The sequence below is a fragment of the Dermacentor andersoni genome, chromosome 7 (genome assembly GCF_023375885.2).
Source record: "Dermacentor andersoni chromosome 7, qqDerAnde1_hic_scaffold, whole genome shotgun sequence".
Taxonomy (NCBI): Eukaryota; Metazoa; Arthropoda; class Arachnida; order Ixodida; family Ixodidae; genus Dermacentor; species Dermacentor andersoni.
In genome coordinates, this window is record NC_092820.1 from 82514615 (window position 1) to 82534354 (window position 19740).

A 19740-nucleotide genomic window follows, 5' to 3' on the forward strand; every position below is an offset into this window, starting at 1 on the left:
CCCCCCCCCGCACGCTTTCACTCATACGGAACCTCACGGCGACGGCAATGTTAATGACAGAAATGCACCTGGAGTGTCCATGTAATTAAGAGAGCAAGCTGGGAGAGGTTTTAGTTCGGAATGGTTCTCACAAGGCTAAAAGGGCCGCAAATCCACCCGCGCCCTTAATACCTTGGAAGACCAGGCTCAAACCCTAGGCGAACACTTAGAGCGTGTATCAAGCTCATACACAATAGGATCTGACCTACTGCCCGCCCAAACAAGCATCTTTAATGCAGAAGCCCATGCAGTATTATCTGCGGTGAAACATATCAATACATCGAAACTAGAAAAGGCAATAATATTCACAGACTCGTTGAGTGTTGCAAACGCTTTATGTCTCACCAAAAACACAAAAATTTAATTGTTATTGAGCTGTATTCAATATTATGCACTATTTATCTCATATACGTGCCAAATATGCTGTAGGTTCCTAGGCACAGAGACAATAGGGACAATGCTTGCTGACGAAACCGCTACAACAGTAGCAACAAAAAATACTAATTCCTCTATAGCTGTACTTACCATTGACTTGAAACCAAGTATCTGCATATTATCTTTTGTCGCTACTGATGTGATTGTCTTGTGGCCACCCGTATCAAGTGTACGACGGCGGTGCGACATATCGGCAGTGCCACTAGATGGCGCAGCGTGTGGTGCGAGTGTTCTGGTGCTAGATGGTGCCGAGTATTGTTAGAAGAGCGCGTGAGAGGATTCGCGCTGCAGCACACACCTCATGCCTAACTCATGTTTTCGGTGTGCGCCAAAGCCTGGGTTATAATCATCATCATCAAGAGCAGCAGCAGTAACCCGAGCAAGCACGCGGCACTGACGTAGAAGAAGCACGAGTCTCGTTCCAGTCGGCTGTCGGTTCTGCACACTCCGGAATAGCAGGATCAAGAGGTACGGCCGCCTGATGCATCTGTTGCAGGGCTAACTGCTGCATGTTGCCTTTGAATTTCAGCGTTGTAATTGTGCGCAGCGTCCTTCACACCGTGGTGGCACAGTGCGGTGCACCCAAGGGAGGCGCTTCAACTGTGTTCCGTGCCGGCAGGGTCGCCATTTGCACGCGCCATTCCGAGGTCGCGTCCCCATTTCAAGCACTTTTCAAGAGCAATGTTACATGACCTCGTTGATCTGATGGGAGCCGTCGCGCTCAACATAACATCGCTGCTGGCCTGGACTCTACCTAATGCGTGAGTACGTAAGCGCGTTGGGTTGCTGTAGACAAGCTTATAATGACGAAGTTGTACGGCCGTATGACTTCCTAACTAAACTTGTCTATGGCAGCCCTACGTGCTTACGTACTCACGTAGGTTGAATCCGAGCCAGCAGCGACGTTATGCCGAGTACGATGGTTCTCATCCGATAGACGAGCCCAAGCGGCACTGTTCTTTGTCGGTGCTTCCGAGGCAGACGACTTGGGTTAATTCCGGGTGCTGAGTGCTTCCCTGCCGGCATGGGACAGAGTTTAAGCGTCTCCCTCGAGCGTGGCCTCCGAGGCTGGAAGGCGCGATCTCAGAAATCATGCCCTGAGTGAGACGACCACGGTGTTCGCGCGCAGGTGTCGCCTAACTCAAGTCAGGCAGCATGAAAACGCTACGATAGTGAGCAGCAGTGCACTAGAATCTATGCAAGCGCTAATAAATTGAAAGCTGCTACTTCCCGGCGATTTCGCATCGGCGTGGCTCGGGTAACGTTGCCGATCCGCATTGCTGCATTACTTTCCCGACGCCAACTATTTGAACGAGACACGCGGGAGGTTGCAAATAGCGGTCACCGAAATCGGGTCCGCGTGAGTAGTGCAAATAGAGCTGGATTTGCACGACGGGATGAAGAGCTGAATCACTCGCTAGACTCAGGTGCAACGAGTCGCCCCGGTAGCAGCAGCTCATTGGCGGCGGCGTGGTCCCGTGGCCACGAGGCACGCACGTCGTGCTCGTCCGCGGAATGTATCAGCTGCAGTTCCTGTCGGGTGAATGCCCGCCTTGGAATATACCTCTCCGAAGTGGAAACACGTACTTCGTTTCGAGCTCCGAATCTCTCCCTAAGAGGAACAGACTGTAGAAATGTACGCTCCAAAAAACAGCCTAAAGTACCATCCAAGCCGTCCGAAGGTGAGGACTAGTGGCCAGGAGCACGGCAAAGCCCGACGTGGAAAGTGTGGAGGGCTATGCGGTTTATCCTGAAAAAGTCGGAACCTCTACCGGTTCATTCAGTTTGCGTTGATCACTTTTATCAAGTAAATCGTATGTATATAACTTATTTGTCCATGAAGCATCTAGACGTGCGCTTGTAATGCGTTACCGGCCCATTTTATCGAGTGGAAAATAAAGCGCCTTCTTGGGGAACGCCACGCGATAGCCAGCGAGCTTGCTTTTTGCGGCCAATCCAATCCTTTCTAACGCCGACGCTGGCCAACGTGCTGCGCAGCCCGCTCCGCTCAGGCAGCTTGTAAGCGGACCGTGTTTGTCGCTCCGCTAGCCCGCTTGCGGGCGCATGCGCATTCGTGCTTCCGCTCCGCTTAGCTGCTGAGCGGAACGTAAAAACGCCAAACTAAAACACTATGTGTTGCGCTGCTGAACTTAGTCACTGGTTCCTTACTGCCGCTGCGGTCATACGCATACGGGGGCGAAAAACAAGAACGTTCGTGTACTTAGGTGCCCGTTAAAGAACCATTGGTCAAACTTAATCCGGAGTCCCGCACTATAGGGAACGCATCATAACCACAACGCGGTTTTCACGAGCGAAACCCCAGAATTTACTCGTTCTTTTTCACTGTCGAAACGCAGACTCCAGCCCGAGTTGCGCCCACTCGTATTCCCACCCTTTCTTATTGGACCACTGTCAAACAATTGAGTAGATATTAGAAAGATGACCCAATTCGCCCCGTTGCGTCCGGGAAGTGGCCACTCGCGCTTCGCGGTGACTACAGTCACGCAGTCATCTATGTTTCACTGCTGCACGCGCAGTTCTGGCTGGCGACAACGGTAAAACACTTCAGCCGCACTTGACGTCGTCACACTCATATGAGAATGGTGTGATTGTTGCGACGCAGGAGGCATGCTCGGTATTGTGGTCGATGGGCCGGCAGCTCGGGCTATAGGTGGAGCTGGTGCTCTCATGCCACTAAAGTCCCTTGATAATTTTAAAGTAGCGACACTCTTTGAACTCTGCCGCCGCCGCGCGACCTCCTCGCCTCCACCTCGCCCCTTGCGCGTTCCCCCCCGGGCCACCAGTTTTGCCCCCCTTTTTCTGCACGACGATTGGTCTCCCTGCCGTTGCCCTTGGAAACGCGCGGATCTTGAGTTTTGCTTGTGTTTTTCTTTTTCGTTCGCGCCATTTTCCTCCTGAGCACGGCTGGCTCGGCGCTTTAGCTCGGCGTAGCGAACGTTGTACGCTGTGTTTCTGGTCTATGTGCTAGCGCTATGCCGGGCTGTTGCGCATATAACTGCAGCAAGAAGCCTGAAGATGGTTATGCCGTTTTTATGATACCACAATGAAAGCGTGACGGCTTGCGTAGGAAGCAGTGGCTGCATGACATTGGCCGAAAGAACTTTGTACCGACAAAGAACAGCGTTATTTGCGAGCTCATGAGTCTTTATTATAGCTCGTAGCAAAGCATCCCGTAATGCGGCATTATTTTTTCATTCTTCCGGCCTGCTCACCAGCGTTTTTGTTGCGGTTGTCCTCAGTATGCTTAATATTCTGGGGCGGCTCCATCACTTCGCCCGTCGCTAACTGTTGTTATTCAGTCGGAAGTGCAGTATTATTTATTCTGCTTTGCGCCCTGAAAAAATTAGTGGCAAGTATGCCCGTAGTATTGCAGGTGATGAGCGTTAACTAGTCAAAATTGAGCTTTTTTAAAGTTTTAAGGCGAAAGCCTTTAGATCTTTGTTTCAAGGTCGCTTTGTAAACGAAGTATCACGTGACCCAAAGAAGGCCAGAGGGGACCCAAAGCATGTCCACCCCTGTATAAGAGAATGATTACCCATGTTAATTAATGAATCATTAGTGGTTGACATAAGGTGGATTAGGGAGGATTAAGGTTGATTAGAGTGTATTAAAGAAGATTAAGGTGGATTAGAGTGTATTACGAAGGATTAAGATGCATGAATAAAGGTTAACGTGCGTGGAGGAGGATTAAGTCGGATAATGGTGGATTAAGGTGAAGTGTTGATGAAAGGGTATTAAGACCGATTGGGGTGGATTAGGGTGCATGAAAGGGATTAGGGGGATTAAGGTGGATAAAGGAAGATTAAGGTGAATTGGGGTTGATAAAGGAGGATTAAGACCGATTTGGATGGACTAGGGTTGATTAACGTGGATTAGGGACCACGGAGCTGGATTAGGTTTGATAGAGGCGGATTAGGGTGTATTAAGGTAGATTGGGACCATTAAGCAGGATTGAGTGGGATTAAAGTGCGTGAATAAGGATTAAGGTGGATGAAGGAGGATTAAGGCGGATTATGATGGATAACGGTTGATAAAGGAGGATTAAGACCGCATAGGGTAGGCTAAGTTGCATTAGGGGCGATGTAGGTTGATTAAGGTGGATTGGGAGTATTAAGGTGGATGAAGGAGCATTAAGGTGGATTAGGGTGGACTAAGGTGAATCGGGGTTCATTGAGCATTAAGACTGATTAGTCTACCATAATCCTCCTAATGCACATTCACCGACCTCAATCCTCCTTCATTCACTTTAATCCACCCTAAGTCCTCCTTAATGCACCCTAATCCACCTGCATCGACCTTAATCTACTCTAATGAACCGTAATGCTTCCTCATTAACTTTGATATACCCTAGCCCACCATAATCCTCTTTAATACACCTTAATTCCTCTTAATCCACCCTTATCCTTCTTTATGCCCTTTAATCCACCATAATCCACTATGAGCGTCCTCAATGCACATCAACGCACCTTCATCCACCCTAATTAACCTCATCGACCTTAATCCTACCTAGTCCTCCTTTATGCACCTTAATCTACCTTCATTCACCCTAATGTAATGCACCTTCATCGACTTTAATCCACCTTAATCATCCTTAATACACGCGAATTCATCTTAATCCAATCACTAATCAATCATTACTTTGCTAATCATTAATCATCTCTTATACGCGGCTGCATATGCTTTGGTTCGCTTCCCGCCTTCCTTCGGTCACGTGATGTTTTATGTAGCTCACAACGGGACCTTGAAACAGAGGTCTAAGGCTTTCGCCTAATAAGCCACACACAAAGGGATGTGTCACAAGCTATACTAGATCAGACGCACGAAGTAAAGCGTCTGATCGTGTGGCAGAAAAATTGTCTGGAGTATAGAACGCGCCTCAAAGCTCCCTTTAAACCAGTATACCCCGCTCATACGGCTTTAAGAAAAAATCAACCTCCTCATAAACGTTGCCTCCAGCATTATCGATGGTGTTATTAGCATTTCTCAAAATTTTCAACCCCACTGGGGCGCGCAACTGGCCCAAAATAACACACCTCCATAGAATCCTGCGGCCCGTCCGCGGGAGCCGAGGAGGAATAGCGTGCCGTGCGCAGCCGGCGGGCGAGGAGAATCGAGGAGGAAAGCGCCGTGAGGAGGAGAGTGTCGCTACTTTCAAATTATCAAGGGGCTTTACATGCCACTATTGCGCTGCCGATATAGACACATAAAAGAACACATTTTATGGAAGACACGAAAGAAGCTTGTGCATGCACACGAAGAGCATTTTTCTTTTTACATTCAAACGCGCGAATAACTTGTTTCGTATTAACCTTGAAGTGCGTTTTGTCCTCGCCGAAGTCGCCCAGAACTTGATGTATTCTAAAACCAACCCGCCTGGCAATACGTGGACAGTGCGCGTTAGACATAGCTTCTAGTGGTTTGCAAAAGAAAAATATAGGAGATAACCGACATCGCCCTGTATAATAACCACCTTTTAGTGATCGAGAGTCCAGCATACATAAAGTAGCCCACGTCCATAAGGCACCCTCAGCTACGTTTATTTCTTTTCTTTTTTTTTTTTTGACGAGGCGTTTGAATCTAGATGTGCGTAATTAAATGCAAAGAAACTCGAACTTAATCTAGGAGAAAGCAGAAACGTTTTTTTCTGGGCCAAGGCGGGAGCTGTCATTCAGGAGCGCCGAAGAACACGAACGGTTGACGCCGTAAAAGAACTGCCAGAGTTGAATTTTCGTGGCAACTCTGGGCACCGAGTAAGAGAGGCCGGTTTTAACGCGAAAGCGTTAAGGGTCGCGTGTCGCAAAATATGTGATGTCGTCGGATGTCACTTGGCGAAAAATCGTTCCGAACCACAACCACGCAGGCCCTCCGCGTGGCGCAGAGGCGTTACTGAAATAACTGAATTTCTCAAAGTAAAATACGTCAGAAAAAATCTTAAGGTACAACCTAAGCACAACATGCAGACATGAGCGTCGGAGTTTAATTTGAATTTAACGCAAAACACAATTCTGTTACTCGGAAACTCAAACACAAACCCCTTTACCGAGCGGCGCGGCCCGCTCTGTTCCTTGCGACAACACGAGCGCGCTCGCGTCGGCGCATGTGCAAGAAAGCTGCGTTTGCCGGGAAACGTGACAAGAAACCAGGGATCGTTGATATATCTATCGCGTTCCACTCTTAAAGGCGAAGCTTAAGTGCCCGCCAATTTTTTTTTTACTTTTTTAGCTGTACCAAATGATCACCTGGGTGTCTTCACTATGTTCACAAAGGCTGTCGGACCGCGGCAATGTTCCTGTAAGAGAGAAGCCTTTCCAAAGTGCGCTTCTCCTGCGGTATGACGAATGCGGTGTTGCATCTCTCTCCCAGAGACCGCGATGTCGAACGAAATGAGCAAGAAGAGCGAGCGACGTCGCCGCCACCACCACCGCCCGAAGAAGACGACGAGTGACGCTCCGGCCACGTTGCCAGTGACCGTCGCGTCTTCGACGGCTGGCTCGTTCCAGCCGAGCCCCGCGTCCCTGAGTGGCCTGGTCAGCCCCGTCTCGGGAGTGCAGTCGCCCGTCGTCCGCACGTCCTCGTCGGCGGAGAGTGCCATCGCCGGGCAACCGGCGATGTCTTCGGGAAGTGCCACTCTCGGAGAACGGGCATCGCCCGGCGGTGGCAGCGGCGGACACCCGGGTCAGGGAGGACAAGTGCCTGCGACGACGGCTTCCACTTCATCCGGCACCACCGCCGCGGTAAGAAGGCAGTGTACGGCGCAGGGACGGGATTCGTAATGGAAGGGAGAGTTGAAAATACTGGATAAAGGACACCGCAGTAACTGTCTCGCTCCGGAGAGGGCTCTCCAACCGTGCAGCACAGGGGGCAATGGGGGTGAAGAGGGAGAGAGCAGCAACCGAAACCCCGCAGGCGGGAGGGGACGGGACGTTAAAGTGGTCAGGAAGGGGGACGTCCTTGGCGAAGGTTAGAAAATAGCGGAGGAGGTTTGTGAGCCTTGGGGCCAATAGGCGCTTTTAAAGTTACAGAAATTTAGACTCTTCCATATATATACACATTGTTCAAGGGTTGTTCTCACAGTGTCTTTAATTAATTAACCAGTTTTTTTTATATGTTTAATTATATGTCGGTTTACTGTACTTTATACTTTTCCATTGTACTTGGACCATGATTTTGGCTATGTTCTGTATTCGTTCTCCTTTAACAACCAACCACTCCAATTATTACGCTTGTGGGTTCGTGTCACGTGTATACGTAATGCAATAGTTACATATCCTCTTTTTGTACCTGTTCTACTGTAATATTTATTAGTTTCGTATACGACTGCATTTTTAATTTGTTAATTGTCGTATTCTTGTAATCATATTCACACTACTATAGCTCGGATAGGTTGCTTAGATAGGTTCTAGTATGGCATACTCAGCCCCACCGGCGCGGCAGGCGGTGTAAGCTGTTAGCGAATCCGCTTAAACGTGGTACCTACAATGAGCTGAATCTTGCCTTCCTTCCATACAAGAAACGCCAAGCTATTATTGCCAAAAGTTCTAAGTTAGTGACGGTATTATCGGTAAACACGAGTGCGACAGTGGTGGCAGTCGACTTAACGTCATGGCAAGCTACAGCTGCACCGTGTTCAGAATTGGCAGCGTCAGCGCAAAGCTTTACGACCCCGTCACGAGCAAGTGCGCTGGACAGCGTCGCATATGGCGCTTTACAGCTGCTTTACGTCGTGGTGCATTGGCTGCGCCAGTGTTCTTTGGCAAAGGCATCCCATCAGCCTAGTCAATCAGTTCCCACGGCGGAGCAGGGGATGGATCAAGGTTTGTCTGTGGAGTGGCCCAATGTCCGTAGGATTTGGCGACCAGCCGTCGTCGTGGAGAGACGGACACACTGGGCTTGCAATTGCTGCTCCGCCAAATCCCGCAAGGCATTGACCCGACTACCTGCATGTGAGTCGGCGATGGGCGTATATCGGGGTAGCCCAGGGATCAAGCGAATCGTTTTGCGATTACTTCGTTTGAGCTGGAACGTTTGCGCACGGTTGGTGTGCCCATACGAAAAAGTGCACATTATTTTTAATACCACCAGAGCTAACGCAATCTGACGGAGGCCCGCATCCTTGATCCCCTTACGCGTCAAGGAACGCGCCGCATGAGGTGTAATACCATGGTGGCAGCTGCGGGATATGCTGCGAAGACATGTTTTGGCTCCCCCGTCCTGGTCAATTTTCATGCCGATAATGCGTACTAAAGCCCCTGCATCTACGCGCCACCGCCGCTTTCTTAAGTAGCGACAACCTTTGTTGTGCGCCGCCTTTTCCCCTCACGCCAAATCCGGTTCCGGTATTTCCGGTTCCGGTATTTCCGGTTCCGGCATTGCCGGTTTAAAAATTTCCGGTTCCGGCGTTTCCGCTTCCTGGAGTTGCGCTGCGGGAATTTCCGCTTTGACTGCTGTTAGACGATGGTGAGATGCCCGCGCGTGCTTAGCAGAGCTGTGGCAGTCACCATAAGAAGAATGCAAAGGGGACAAGCTGTTGTATTCTGCTGAAGTAGTAGTTCGCGGTCGCTGTTGTCCAAATCCACGAAAAACGGCAGTGGTCTCCAAGCGCCCAGGCACTACATTCCACTGTACGTTGTCGCTCGTGTCACAACCCGTCGCAGGTTGACGCGAAGCAACGAACACGAGCATATCGCTGGTTACAGTAGGCGGTGGTTCTTGGATGGAACCGCATTCACAGTTTCAACCGCAGCTCGTGCAATTAAAGCCTCTCCAGCGGCGCGAAAGTAAACAACGCTAAAAAACAGTGTCACCTCCACTCGGAACAGGAAGCTGCAGCTACGTAAGTTCCGCTTGACGCCGGAAGCTAAGGGGGTGAGTGGGAGAGGAGTGTGGAGGAGGAGGGCAGGTTGGCAGTACTTAACCTGGTCGGCGGAAACGTGTATGCAGGGGCTTTAATGCGTACTGTCTCCTTGCGGGAAATGGTCGAATTACCCAAGCGAAGAGAGAACACGTTGCGCTCTGGCTCGACCTTTTGCTTGTGATCTTTAATGACTTTGAAGTACCCTGTTTTTTTTTTTCTGGATAAGTTTGCATACATCATGCGCGGATATAATCGCGGATCACATCAAGACCTGCCTGCATGCGCGGTCTCTTGCTTCCTAGGGGACCCAGTGTTGGTCCAGAGTGAAATGTATTCCGCGGATATAGCATGTCATAGTCCTATTATTCATTGCAATAGTTTTGGAAGAACTGAAAGCGACACTGAATGTGGCCGGTGAAATAATGGCACCTTGAGGGACGCCTGTCACGTTACGTTGCCGTCTCGTATCTCCGACCAAAACTGAAAAGGTGCGTTGAGCAAGAAATGTTCAAGTATAGTGGCATGTGGAAGAGAATCGAAATTTTTTTTATGTCTACTCCTACTATAACTCGAAGCTGGACCCCACTGGGCTCTGCCAGAACATCGGCATGTACTCTTCTCTAAGGATCTCCTGGGCACAGAGGCCTCGACAGAATTGTACTCCAGTGTAAGAGGACGTTATGCTTTTCTCCAAGTACCATTCCAGCCTTCGCAGAGCCATTCGCCCCATTACCTTACAGATGTTCGACGTTAGAGATATCAGCGTTAAATCTCGCAGTTTCAGACTGGGTTCACCTGGCTTTGTTATAGGAATCACCATGGACTGCTTCCATGTAGCGGGTAGATGACCCATTTCCCAGTACCTGTTAATTTCTTCCAGAAGGGCAAATGTATGCGTCTGTGGTAAATTGCAAAGCGTTGAGTAGCGTACCCCATCCGGGCCACGAGCGCTGCGGTGGTTATAATCACGCAGGGATGCTTCTCGTCTATAGTGAAAGGAACATTGTACTAGCAAACACCGAGTGGTGGCTATGCGTGTAGAGCCGTTGCTTGCGTGGGCTGGGGAAAAAATTCTCCCGCTTGTAACGCCAACTCATCGGGGGACACTTTCAACTTCAGTGCCATAGTAAGTGCTGGCGGATTCGGACGCTTGCGTCCCAGCATGGCTCTGAAGATCTGCCATGCCTTAAACATATGACTTGTGTCGCAGACGAGTTGCCAGTCACGAACAGCAAGAAGGGCAGTATACTGATCCACCTCTTTGGTTATGCGAATAAGAATGCGCTTACGACGAGCTGAACTTGTGATTCCACAACGTCAGTAAGTGAGAGTCCGGTTTCGGAGCATCAAACTTGACAGAAAGCTCGATTGTGGCATTCTGCTTGGCAGCATGAATCTGGGTGAAGAGCTCGTCCATTTCTCTGGGAAAGCCGCACTCGCTAAGAGTCTTGCGGTACTTGTCCCATCTGACATGCTCCTCGTTTCGGTAGCGTTCCTGTAGTTGTCGTAGTTTACGCCCTGAAGAGGCCCTTCACCCGCCGTGGTTGCTCAGTGGCTATGGTGTTAGGCTGCTGAGCACGAGGTCGCGGGATCGAATCCCGGCCACGGCGGCCGCATTTCGATGGGGGCGAAATGCGAAGACACCGGTATACTTATATTTAGGTGCACGTTAAAGAACCCCAGGTGGTCGAAATTTACGGAGTCCTCCACTACGGCGTGCCTCATAATCAGAAAGTGGTTTTGGCACGTAAAGCCCCATAATTTAATTTTTAATTTTTGAAGAGGCCCAAGACAACACTAATAGATAATGATCACTGTACGCCAACAGATCCTTCGCATGAGTCCAAGTTATTTCTTTGAGATGGCCCATAAGAGGTCTGTGGAAGTGTCTTGTTGGCCTCTATGTTCACCAAAACGAGCTTGTAAGGTTGAAGCATTGGCGAGAAAGAGTGTAGCTCTTCTTATCGGTTGCTGTAAGTGCTGACCGCGTGCATCCGTTGTGGCATAATCCCAACACGTGTGCGTCGCGTTAAAGTCCCCGCGTACAATTACGCGATCTTGGAGGCAAATAATCCCGAAGTGTTCAACTCATGGTATATGCACTCCATGTTTGGTAATGCCGACAGTCCTCGCGTAAACCGAGAAGAAAAGCCAGAGCTTGTACATTTGTATCTAAATAAAGACGTACCCCTGGTACCTGTCGTGTCTGCGAGCACCACGACGAAGTGTCGAGCTCAGCGTGAGGAACTCGCAAAGAAACGCATGCTTGACCCATAGCCACTAGGGCTGCAAGTTGCGACCGTTGTCCGGGGTGCCTGTGCTCTACGGAAGGGGTACAGTGGGCCACATAGCGGAAGAAAGCTGGTACGCGTGTGCCATTTTCCCTTAGCAAAATGGCTAGAGGCAGCGTTGGCGTCACTGATAGCCCCCTGATGAGCTCCGCACCCTTGAGCCAGATTCCCCGCCAGCTTCCCACAAGAAACCAAATCGGGGAATCTGGTGAAAGAAACGTCGCATGGTTGTGCACATGGATTCGCCACCATGGTTTCCGGTGATGGGTATGAAGATAGTGCAGAGACTCGCTTAGACTCTTGCCTAACGAGAGGAGTTTGCATCCTGAGAAGAGGGAGTATGCGCTTGACAACCTCAGCCAATGACCTGTTCGACAATTTGCTTCGGCTGATCCTCGTCGAGGGGCGCGGTGCTCGAGAGATCTGCTCTGGGAGGCGCTTCCACGTGCTGTCGCGCGGCGCGAAGGACATCGGCATATATTGGGTGCACAAGTGCCTATTTCGATCGCTCGGATCGTTCGTTAGTTGGCAGTGCCTGTGTTCGTACACCACAGGTGCTACTCTCACCACTGCCTCCCGTTGCTTCGTGTATAGTACGTGCATCGAGGGCGCTGCTTTTATATTTAACCCCATGTCTCCGAGACTCGTCGACGGCGTCGACCGTGGGAGCATTTCGAAACAAGACGACAAATCACGTTCTCGCGTCTAACTCGCGCTGCAGTCTGATTAACTTCATGCAGTTCTGGTTCCTCTTGTTGGTGCATGCGGCTAGAATGCGTCGGCGCGTAGCATTCGAGTTGCCTATAGTGGCCTTCCGCAGAACAGGGCACTTTCTGTCTGTCGCTAGATGCTTGTCCCCGCAGAGGCGGCACAGAGGATTTGCCTTTTCTGGGCGGTTATCTGATTCCCCATGCGAAAGACGGCCGCAGCTGTCGCACCGTCGCTGAAGTGTAGCTGGGCATGACTCTTTCCTGAGTTTATGGCACAGTTCACCGATTGCCGACTTCAGTTGATAAGCTATCACTGGTACGAGTACACTGTAAAGATAAATTTTGCATGGCAATTTATAGCCCTCAAATGTATTAAGAAGTGCGCCTTTGGTGCCCATAGACCGAGCGCTATCTTGCACGAGTAACAAGTGAGGTTAGCCATGAGGACTTCACTGGTGAGTCCACAGGCGCGATAGATCACGCCATTGATCTCACCGTGATGAATAGTCTCGCAAGCTTGAATTCGTATTTTGTTGTCACAAACGTAGGAGTTTTCATTGCAACTAAATGGTCTCGGAGTGTGGCTGTGACATGTCGACAGAAAACTGATTGCTGCGTGCCAGTGGACGCGTACTTTAAGAGGAAGCTTTAGCTCGGGTGCTCCTATCTAAATACATGTAAAAGGAGAATTCGTGTTTCTCGGCAACCACTGCACCAAATTTGACGGGGTTTGCTGCATTTAAAAGAAAAACTTAAAATGTAGTGATTGTTGGTTTCGAATTTTTGAATTAGGTTGTCAATTTTTTATTAAAAATTGGTGAAAATAGAAAATTTTCAAAAAACGAAACTATCAAGTTTACAACTCTGTAACTCAACCACTAAAATGATAATACAATTCTGTGAATTGCATCTAATAGTACATCTAAAGCGGACAGAATTGATATGTTACACATGAATATAAAAAATTTAATCTTAGGGAAATACAACTTTTGCAAAACCGTTGTAACCAACGTAACAAATTCACGTAAGATGTAAAATGACATATTGCATTTGTCCGCTTTGAATGATCTAATGGATGCCGTTTACAGAACCGCGATATCAGTTCTTGATGCAGAGCTATGAATTTGTAAACTTCGTGCCTCTATTTTTTTCAAACGGTCAAATATTTGAAAATCGTTTTAAGAAAATTCAAGCCCTAAATCGAAATTCCGCTTCCAACAGTCACTAGAATTTAACTTTGTCTTTCAAGTGCAACAAATTTCATCAAAATCGGTCCAGGGGTTATCTCATCAAAACGTTTTTGCGTTTTTACATGTATTTGAATAGGCCGCGTCGGAGTTGGGCCCGAGCTAAAGCTTCCTCTTAAACCTAGTATGAAAATGACTTTTGGGGAGTTCACGGGCTATTGAAGCATGCAAAAGAGGCGCATATATTGTACTCACTTGTCCAGGCGACGCCAACTTTATTAACGCAGTATATTTATATGATATTGCAGCAATGTCCTATTATTGTTTTTCCGGTTAACAGTATGCCAGCCACCCCAGCGTTAGTTAGAGGTGAGTGTGCCGCGACGATTGCTATCGTTATTGCAGCGACATGTACTGCAGGCTGCCTGGTGGCAGTCGTGCAATTTCTTGCCGGGCTGTAGAGCGTTCGTCTGAACTATCCTGGATGCACTTAAAGAGACACTAAAGCAAACAAATAAATCAGTTTAGACTAATGGAGCATTGTTTGAGAACCCTGCAGGCAGTCATTTAAAAAAATATCTTGATAATTAGATGAGAAAATGAAGGTCCAAGTATCAGTATTTGAATTTCGCGCCGATACCCCAGCGCCGGTACGTCAGCGTGACGCCAGGGATTCCAAAGTATGTTTTCGCATTTGGGCCGCGTTGGCTGAATAAAGGTTCTAGTAACTTGCCGTGTTTAATATTTGGTTCCTTTAGAACACAATGTAGTCAATCTGTACCACTATATAGAATTCGTAGGTCCTAGAAGATGCCATCAAAATCCAAGACGTCACAGCCCCCATGTGCGGGAACTCAAGTAGGCGTCGCCACCCGTATTTCGTTCTTGCACTTTTTCTGGCTTACCAAACGTCTTATCGTTGCAAGAGTGGTGTTTTCGGTGTTGTAGAACGGTAAGTTACTGATGCAGACGAAATAATTTTTCACTTTAGTGTCCCTTTAACCCTGCTTCGAGACCTTTAGCAGCTTTAGATGAATTAGTGGTATTTGGTCCTACCTCAAAGAAGTTTTTCCCAGCCATGCTTTCAGCGTCGAGGAGGCAGGAGGGGTTGGAGACCGGTATCGCCGGAATTTCTTGTGATTACTTTTCTGCCATGCTGGTATCAGCGGGGGCAATTCCTGGAGCAGATTCCTCATCCACCATGCAGGCGTCAGCGGTGGGCGTATCCGGGCTGTCATTACGACTTTCCGTGCCTGCTTTGCAAGCAGAAGCGCCAAAATTGCTGTTCCTCGGCGACGAAGACCACGGTGGTGGTGTCGCTTCCATTTTCGGGGCGTACACAGAGCGGAAAATTCCCGGCAGAAACAAGGATATCTCGGGAGCGATACGAACATGCATCCGACCGGTTGCGACTCAAAAGTCGCTTTTCACCATTAGGAAGCGCACTTCTCACGTCACTTTATTCTGTCTGTTATCAGAATTTGTCGCCGAGTATCGCGACACCGTCACCGGTGCTGACAAAAGTGGGCGTCGCCATCACGGCAGTCTCGGCCACCGGCACCGCGGCGGCGCTGTTGGCGTCGTGGAAATAAACCGCCTCTATTCTGGAAAGTAGCGACGCCCTCCTCCTCGCACGCGCTTTTCTCCTCAATCCTCCTCAAATTTCACTCTCCCACGGGTCGGCGTGTTGCGCACGCCACGCTTTTCGGTCCAGCTGCCGCTGGGCGCCGCGGAAGCTTAATAAATGCGCGCGCTTGTTCTTTCCATTGTTGGAAGCGTTACTGTGGAATTAATCTCGTAACGACGCTGATAGGACCATAGTAAACTTCCGATGGGTCATGTTGACGAATATTTTCAAAAATAAACTCGGAGATAAACTAGCGGAAGTGCTCTAAAAATGACCATCGTTAGGCGGTTTGCTCTCCCTGGCCGAGACGCTTGGGTGGCTAAGCCACCCTAGCGCCGCTTTGGCCATCCATGGCGCGGCGGACTACGGTATGCAGAAAACTTCGGCAGCGCAGACAACTAATGCGTTCCTTTCACATGCGTAGCTTCTAAAGAAAGCTTCAAAAATCTTAAACATAAAGAAATCCCCACCCAAGCACTCCCTACAGATGATTAACCAGCGAAGCTGAAACGTGCGGCCCCGGTGTTTGTTACTGGGTTAATCCCGATGGTTCATCAAACGACGGCTTCGTAGGCTGCCGGATACCCGGTACGCAGCTGCTGCTGGCGCTCGGCTGCACGAGCCTGCTCTTGTGCCCGGGCTGTAGCATCGGCACGCCGTAGACGAGCTCGTTCCTGGTTCTGTTCGCGGCGTTGCTGATCGAAAGCTGCCTGCTCCTAAAGAATACGCATGACGCGTGGCCTACTCGGAGTCGGAAAGAAACTGCTGCGCGCGCGCTCGGCTGCGACGGAGAGCAACGACGTCACTACTGGCACAGCTAATCCAACGCCACCTTCACCAGAACGCCTTTTCGCTCCGATCCACGCCGTCCTGTTACCTGGCCCGACTGCCATAGAATCTAATGGGAACCCGCCGTGGTTGCTTAGTGGCTATGGTGTTGGGCTGCTGAGCACGAGGTCGTGGGATCGAATCCCGACCACGGCGGCCAGATTTCAATGGGGGCGAAAGCACCCGTGTACCTATATTTAGGTGCATGTGAAAGAACCTCAGGTGGTCGAAATTTCCGGACTCACCCACTACGGCGTGCCTCATAATCAGGAAGTGGTTCTGGCACGTAAAACCCCCTAATTTTTTTTTTATTCTAATGGGAATGCTCCCCAGTAGGCAACAGTGATTTTGACGTCAGCGCTTTGATCACACCAGCCTAGTAAATGGAAATTTCCGGCGAGGTAGCGTAACGTCATGGATCGAAGTAAACAGGTCTTGTGCTATTGAGGTGGTGCTGGCTAATAACGCGCCTATTTCTTTTCTATTCTCGCGCATGCGCATGGGGTTGCGCAGAAGGGGTTTTCGGCGTTTGAGGCGACCGACAGACAGACGGACGAATCGGCTAGCCATATACAGCTTCGCTTTCATAAGCAAGAACATGAATAATGGTTCTTTATAGTAGTAAATGTACCTTTATAGAGAGCACCGAAAGCACTTGAGCCAATGCTAGACGCATTCTGGGCTTGCGCGAGGAGTCAATAATGTAAACAATGCACGCGCTTGAACTTCGCTTACGACGTTTCACAATAAACCAACAGCATGCAACATGTACATTTTACCAGAATTAAGGAATGCATGTGGCTCGAATTCTGTGACAAGCCAGGAATAAAGCCCGTCAGTTATGCGATGTTTTTCTTGTTGCTGTCGGCCTACTGCGCAGCGGATGCCGACATAACATTTAGCAACGGTTAAGTGATATTTGTTTTTTGTCATTCGGAACATCACAAACTGAAGGATGGGCGCCTACAGCACGCGTTTGCAAAATTAGGCCACATTTTCCAATTCAAGCATAAGAACTTAACATTATTTAGTTTCAAAGGATACAATTTCTTAAGCGCAATTTTTTTTTCGTCAAGCTATTCAACGCTGGTGTTCCAGAATTTTCGACACTTAACTCTACGGAACTGTCGAGCCTCTAGGGATGTCAGTACTATCAATGAATGAAAAAAACCCTTCAGATATTTGTAAGCGTTACTAGGCATTGGCGACTGGTAGCGGATTCGCCAAAAGAAAATAAAATGCTCTCGGACACTAGCCTAGGAGTAGTTATTGCGATCTGAAAGCTTTTTTTTTTTCCCTTATTGGTGAACATAAGTTTATGAGATAAATGCAGCTCCCAAGGACACGCGAGTAAGATTGTAATGAATCCGAAATTTAACTTGCGCTAAATATATGCGCGATGTACTGTGCCCAGTGAACTAACACCATGCATGAAAGCTCACTGCACTGGTTATAACAGCCAGTCAATCTTTCGGCAAACGAAGCTTACCTAACTTGCAAAACACACGTGTGCCGTGGCAGCGCGATCAACCCGTAGCTCGCGAATGGCGGCCGGAAAAAGTAAAAATAGCTAAAACTTTTTCAACATAACATAACAGAGAAATTTTGAGCATAATTTGAACATTTTGAACCTAACATAACTCATTTATTGTCTTGATGGGTGGTGATCGTGACGGAAGGTACGAACTCATTTATTGTCTTGATCGGTGGTCATTATTTCACTCGCCACTGCAATCGCATTCCTTGATAACGTCAAATCGATGCACGTACGCCGCTGGGTGGTCGGTTGGACCGGATCGTTGTGGCATCGCAAGCGATCTGTTTGCAACACGGAACGCGTCAACCGCTCCCTTTTCGGTACCGACACATCCACGTTCAAATCACCGACCACTACAACTGGGGTAGTGTCATCGCAGCTAATTCACGCAAAGTGAGTAGCCATGAACTTTACGGGACAATGAGTCATTGCATTTTTTGCTTGCTTCGCTCACGGGGGTATGAGCCATTGATGATGACAGTTTTCGTCATGCTGTTCTTCATGTTGTATGCGTGATTTGAGCACTGTTCGCTTCACTTTCCTGAGTGCTTGTAGCCTCTGCCTTACGGGGCTATGAGCTTTTGCATTTTTTGCTTGCTTACGGGAGCATGAATTGAGTCATTGATGGTGATAGTTTTTGTTCACGGTGAACACAAATACATGGAACCCTATAGCCATATATAGCTTCGCTGTAACAAGTTTCATGACGTTTCCCTCACGTGATATGGCGGTATTGCGCGCCGCAGCCAATCAGCGCTGGTGAAGCGCCGTAGTGGCGACAGCGAGGGGTAAAGAGGAGTACAGTGGTGCTGGTGAGGATGCGGCGGCCAGGATGTAAGAGTGTCGCTACTTTCCCGAATAAAGGGGTTTCGCGTGGGAAGAGCGCGAACGCGGTTATTTTTCATGTTGCCACTCATTCTTGCCGCTCTTCTGAGCACCTTACATTAAAGCTCTTTCAGGGCGCTGTTGTATAGTGCGGTTAGGTGGTAGACACCTAACCGCACCTAACACACCTAACCGGTATATACATTTTCGTTATATAGCCCGAAAGAACAGGCACGCGACTGTCCCATTTACGAAAACATATTGTTCCATGCTTCTTATCATTGTCTACAGCTTCCGAATTGACAGCTTTAAAACTATAACAATTCACTTACCAGTTAGGAAATTAATCATAACTATATCAGTATTCGAATGTCACCAATAAGAATGCTACCGGCGGGTACTCAACTCCGTTGTGTAGCTACATCAATTCGTTCGCGTACAGGTGTCCGAATTCTAAATCATCTTAATGCATGGTAGCTGGGCGACGCTATGCAAAGTAGCATCTATATGCTGAGAGGCATGGGCTGTGTCATCCGGTAACGTCCTCCCACATCGCGCGCTGTCAAGTGTCCGGCTCGGCAACAGTATTGACGGCATGATCGTGCGCAGGTGCAAACACCGAAACCGAACGGCGAACAGCGCACCCAGCAGCGGCGGAAGCTGAAGTCCGAACGCGGTACGACGCAGGCGAAGAACCCTGCGATGCACGGCGGCGTCACTTCGGCGGTCGCTGCAGCCCGGTCGAGCATCAGCCACGAACCCACCGAGCCAGCTTCGGCCAAAGACCGCGACCGAAGCCATGGTCGAGCACCCACTGGTTACTCGCACGCCGGCCAAACGCGTCCATTCGAGCCGAGCAAAGGGACGTGCTTGCTGAAGACAATAACGGGAACTATGGGCATAGCGACCTCGACGCGTGATCCGACAGCCGGAGTTGTGGGCCACGTGCAGCAGGTTGGGAAAGAAATGTTTCTTTGATAGTTTCGCTGGTCCTTAAAGAAGTGTAGGCGTGACATTTCCAAGTTCTTTCTTTCTCTCTCTCTTTCTCTCTCTCTCTCTCTCTCTCTCTATATATATATATATATATATATATATATATATATATATATATATATATATATATGTATATATATTTACGGTAAATAGAGTTACAAACCCTCTAAGCCCCGAAAAAGCACTAACAAGCGGAAACACGCCCTTAGTAATTCTTTACTATATTTCTTTCTACGAACCACGGCACGAATTCGCAAAAAAAGAAAAACATCTTACGCGAGAAATGTTTGTAGGAGAAAATTTCAATTCGATCATCCATGAACTTATTGTCATTGACGGCAATGACGAAGAACACTTGAGGACGAGGTTTGTCAATCTGGCCCTGCAGGTTCG

At 48.9% G+C, this 19740-nt stretch overlaps 1 protein-coding gene across 1 annotated transcript; it reads left to right on the top strand.

Moving 5' to 3' along the window:
* The first annotated feature begins 856 nt into the window (after positions 1–856).
* LOC129385834 (uncharacterized) lies at positions 857–19332 on the top strand. The gene is made up of 3 exons (XM_055072992.2): positions 857–942; positions 6859–7229; positions 18964–19332. The coding sequence occupies exons 2-3, from the start codon at positions 6867–6869 to the stop codon at positions 19330–19332; spliced, it is 732 nt and encodes a 243-aa protein (XP_054928967.2). The 5' UTR covers positions 857–942; positions 6859–6866.
* The last annotated feature ends 408 nt before the right edge of the window (positions 19333–19740 follow it).